This window comes from Myotis davidii, unplaced genomic scaffold (genome assembly GCF_000327345.1).
Source record: "Myotis davidii unplaced genomic scaffold, ASM32734v1 scaffold826, whole genome shotgun sequence".
In the NCBI taxonomy this organism is placed as follows: Eukaryota; Metazoa; Chordata; class Mammalia; order Chiroptera; family Vespertilionidae; genus Myotis; species Myotis davidii.
Genome location: NW_006297142.1, coordinates 778229 through 782647, shown reverse-complemented (window position 1 = coordinate 782647; position 4419 = coordinate 778229). Strand labels below are relative to the sequence as shown.

General features: G+C 55.6%; 1 protein-coding gene across 1 annotated transcript; it reads left to right on the top strand.

Moving 5' to 3' along the window:
• Positions 1-953: 953 nt before the first annotated feature.
• LOC102774324 (patatin-like phospholipase domain-containing protein 3) lies at positions 954-4377 on the top strand. Its single transcript, XM_006772785.2, has 4 exons — positions 954-1115; positions 1634-2005; positions 3055-3120; positions 3904-4377. The coding sequence occupies exons 1-4, from the start codon at positions 954-956 to the stop codon at positions 4219-4221; spliced, it is 918 nt and encodes a 305-aa protein (XP_006772848.1). The 3' UTR covers positions 4222-4377.
• Positions 4378-4419: the final 42 nt, after the last annotated feature.

The following is a 4419-nucleotide window of genomic DNA, read 5'->3' as shown; positions in this document are numbered from 1 at the left end:
GCTCAGTGGCATTTGTGTCTCCAGGGCCCGGGGCCCCTGGTGGCCTCAGTTTCTCGTCTGCTGCTCTGTGGGTGTGACACCGGAAGAGACGGCCATTAAGTCCGCTGGGCAGGGCTGTGGAAAGGCCTCTTTTGTCAGGAAGAGAAGAGCTGCCTTGGCCAGATTTGCTCAGGGGACAGAGAGTCGGCCAGTGGACCGAAGGGTTCTGGGTTCAATTCTGGTCAAGAACATGCACCTTGGTTACAGGCTCCTCCCTGGCCCGGGACCGGGTTGGGGCTCATGCAGGAGGCAACCAATGGATGTGTTTCTCTCACATCGATGTTTCTCTCTGTCTTTCCCTCTCTCCTCCACTCTCTCTAAAAATCAATGGAATAATAACCTTGGGTGAGAATTAAAAATAAAGGAGAGAAGAGCTGGACCATCGTTTTTAACATGTGCAAACCCAAGTGAAACTGCCATTTGGAGTGGCTTTGACCATTGCCTCCAGAGAGGAAGCCTACAGGCGCCGCCTAGTGGCGGGCGGTAGACTGCACGTGTTCAGGGGGAGCCCAGGTTCCGCATGAAACGGCGCCCCCTGGTGGGGAGGACTCACAGTAGCGCTCAGTGTAAGTCTGAACCTCAGGCTGCTCCCTGCTGGGTGCCAGTCCCCCTGGGGACCTGACTGGCCACTCCTCACCCCGCGATCCATGAGAGAGGTCTGACATCTGGGAAATCAGAGCCCACAAAGGACATAAGTGAGACTAATGGGATCATAAATAGTTGAATTAATAATCCATGAGCAAATGCCAAAGCTATGAGCCATCCTGCACCCGGTAAAGAAGCCCCACAAACTCCCACTTGCGCCGATGACCGTACAGCTTGTGTGAGACCCACACGTCCCCCAAGAACAAGCAGAGCATCTACAGGAAATGGGAAGTCAGCTGCCTGACGGGGTTGGTGCGCCCCAAGGCGGCATGGACTTGAGGGTCAAGATTCTAGGCAAAGGGCAGCGACAGAGACGGGGGCGCCACTCGGCACCTTTCCCCTTCGGGCACCTCAGGCCCCAGGAGGACGAGGCGCAGGATGTTGAGAAGCCAAACAGCGGGGGGCGAGAAAAGCCACGTGGAAGGGCAGAGGTAACAGTGGCGGTGTCCACTGAGCGGGTTTACAGTCACACGTGTGATGAGTTAAAAGTGTAGGGAGATCAGCCCTGACACCTGATTAGCCACCTCCTACTGGCGGCTCCTTGAAGATCCATGGATTCTACAGCCTTTGGCGTTTGCTCTGGACCGTGTCTTAGGACAGACCTGCCTCCCCTGCAGCAGGTGCAGCCAAGCGTTTCAGTCCCACATTTCCTCAGGGAGCAGCTGCGCTGGGCCTGGCCCCTGTGGCTCCGTGGGCTGCAGCATCGTCCTCTCCGTCTCTTCAGGTGCCCAAGGGAACTTCAGGATTGAGTTCCAAGCCGCTCCGACAAGAGAATCACCTGGTGTCTGGGCAGTTTGCAAACCTTTTAGAGGTCAGGGCGGGGTTCCCTTCTCATGCCTGCTCTTCTCTCTCTCCAAACCGTACCCTGCTCCCATTTAGTCAGTATAAGAGTATGTTGAGATATTTTACATTCTATTTTTCATTAAGTTTTGAGATCCTCTAACTACAGCTCAGTTTGACGATCCCCATTGTAAGGGCTCTGCAGCCACGTGAGAACACAGCTCCTTCCGCCCGGTTTCTGGTCTTGCCACAGTCGCCCCTCTCCCAGGCGGTACATCCATGCCCCTGTGGGCTTGTCTCCCCCACAGACATCACCCTGCAGGTCCTCACAGACCTTGTCCAGTCCGCCAGAAGCCGGACCATGAGCATCCTCCATCCGTCCTTCAACATAGTCAGGTCCCTCCGAGAAGCCCTCCACAGACACCTCCCGGACAACGTCCACCAGCTCATCTCAGGCAAAATGTGCATCTCGCTGACCCGAGTGTCCGACTGGGAGAACGTCCTGGTGTCCGAGTTCCAGTCCAAAGACGATGTTGTGGACGTAAGCGGTGGCCCTGTCTGGTGCTGGCAGTGCGGGGCGGTTTTATTCTGGGAGTCACATGGAGAGGCTGGCGCAGGCCACCTGCCCGGTTTGTTACACCGACAAGCTCCTGGCCGGCCAAGACACTGTCTGCTGCCCGCACCCTGTGACATACACGCTGTGCCCTGTGGTCTGGGCCACAGCCTGGGAGACCCTGGGTGCCCAGCACAGGTTCCGTGTTGAAGGATGGCTCCCCATCCTGCAGGCTTGGCTTTGTCCACCTCCTCAGGGCCCTGTCCCTCGGTGTCCCTCCTGCACGGGATGCGTGTTCCTGCAGGAGAACAGCTTGAGGGGAGCAGCGAGAGGCGGAGCCTCTGTCCTAGGGATCCAGCCCAGAGGAGGTTGTTTGCAAGGTCACAAGACAGTGTATTTGCCCGATGCCTTCATGGGAGATCAATAGACACTTCTCTTCACACACATCTGCAGAGCAGAGCGGCTTGGCCCATAGAGCCAGCTGCATCTCAGCAGCCAGAACCATCTGTCATTGAACCTTGTTTCTGGAAATTTCTTCTATTCAGCACCTGTTCCTCCCACAGGCGTTCCTTCTGTGAGTCAGTGTTGTGCTGCTTCATGCTCTCCAGCCGGTGCTACTCCCTTGTGGTCCCTGGACCCGCGTGGGCATCACCTGGGAGCCTGGGAGACTTGCAATCTGAGGCCCCTCCTCCAAGCTGCTGCCTCGGAATCCTGGGCCGGGGCCCAGGCCAGCGGGTCAAGCATCTTGAGTCTGATCCAGTCCTTCCCAGTCAGTCATCGTGTCCACAGCTCCAGGTCCGGTCTGCGATGGCCATTGGGACTCTCGTGGGCAGCAGGGACATATACTCGGGGCTGAAATACACTTGTGTAGGTTGGTTCATCGTTCATTCAACCCATTAAATAAAGTGCCTACTGTGTGCAAAGAGCACATTCAGACCAGCTGCTCTTCTCACTCACAGAGAGAAGGCTCAGGGAGGCCCAGGAGCAGGAAGGGCCTATTGCTTTGCCTGAGGTTTCACCTCCTTTTATCTTCACAGGCCTTGATCTGTACCTCCTTCATCCCTTACTTCTGTGGCTTAATCCCTCCGACCTTCAGAGGCGTGGTAAGTCTGCTTTTATACTGTGTTTGCACAGTTCCTGCCTGCACAGTGCTGGGCGCAGGCATCTGAACACAGGGCCTTCTGTGGCTCAGCCTTGAGACAGTGATTCCATAGCTGCTGCATCTCCACCCCACCCACCCCAGCCCAACCTGCCTCACCAAGAACCCACTATCTGGCTTTCTGGAAGGTGAGCTGGTTCATGTCATCTTCAGCTGAGCACCGAGGACAGGTGCCCCGTGGCCTAGTTAAAGAATACGACACTGAAGACTCAGCCACTCCCTTAAGTAGAGCTTCGCTCTCAGGGTGGAGCGATTCAGTCCTCTCTGGGACTGACTGTCCTTCCAGCCCATGGCTTGGGGCAAAGCTGCTGACAGAGCTATGGTTCAGTTCCATCAGCAAACACTCTCTGTAGACTCATGCGGCTGATGGCGAGCCCTGCATGGGCAGAGTCTGAGTGGAGTGTGTGCTCTGCAGGCTCTGGGCCGCGTGCTGGGCTGTGCAGCGCCAGGGGCAGCTCCTTCCTGGGCAGCCACCATCCACTGGAGCTGATTGATCCCCACCCAGGACATCTGTCCTGTCTGCGGACGTTGAGGATGTCACAATGGGTCAGGGCTCCTGGCATTGGTTTGACAGGCGCAGACTGTCCAGCTTGTACCAAACCTGCCTGCACAGCCAAAAGTGTTGAAAGAGGCTCCCCAAACCTGGTCCTCCCCTGGGTCAGCTGTGGTTCTGAGAATCCCCTGCCCAGAGCCTCTGACAGAATGTGTTTTCTCTCTCCCTTACAAGCGGTACGTGGATGGAGGGTTTACTAACAGTGTACCCTGCTTTGATGACAAAACGACCATCACTGAGTCCCCGTTCCTTGGGGAGCATGACAGCTGTCCTGAGGTCAAGTCCACTAACTTCCTGTATATGGACGTGTCCAAGATGAGTCTCCACTTCTGCTTAGAGAACGTCCAGCTGATAAGGCAGATGGTGTTCCCCCCGGATGGCAAGGTGAGTGGGGCTGTTTGTTCAACTCTGTGCTCCTGGGGACCCACTAGTGTGGTTCACTACACAGACAACCCACAGCAGACCCCTCAGGGAATAGGTGCCCCACTCTGATTTTGAGAATCATCTGGGGACATTTAAACTGTGTGCTGCCCAAAGCGTAGCAGATCTACCTAATACACGGTCACAAACCCAAGCAGGCACCCTGAATGGAGAGATGAAAAAACAACCCCCAATGAAAGAACAAGAGAATTCTCCAATAGCAGAGATAAATGAAATGGAGATAAGAAATTCACTTGATATAGAGTTCAG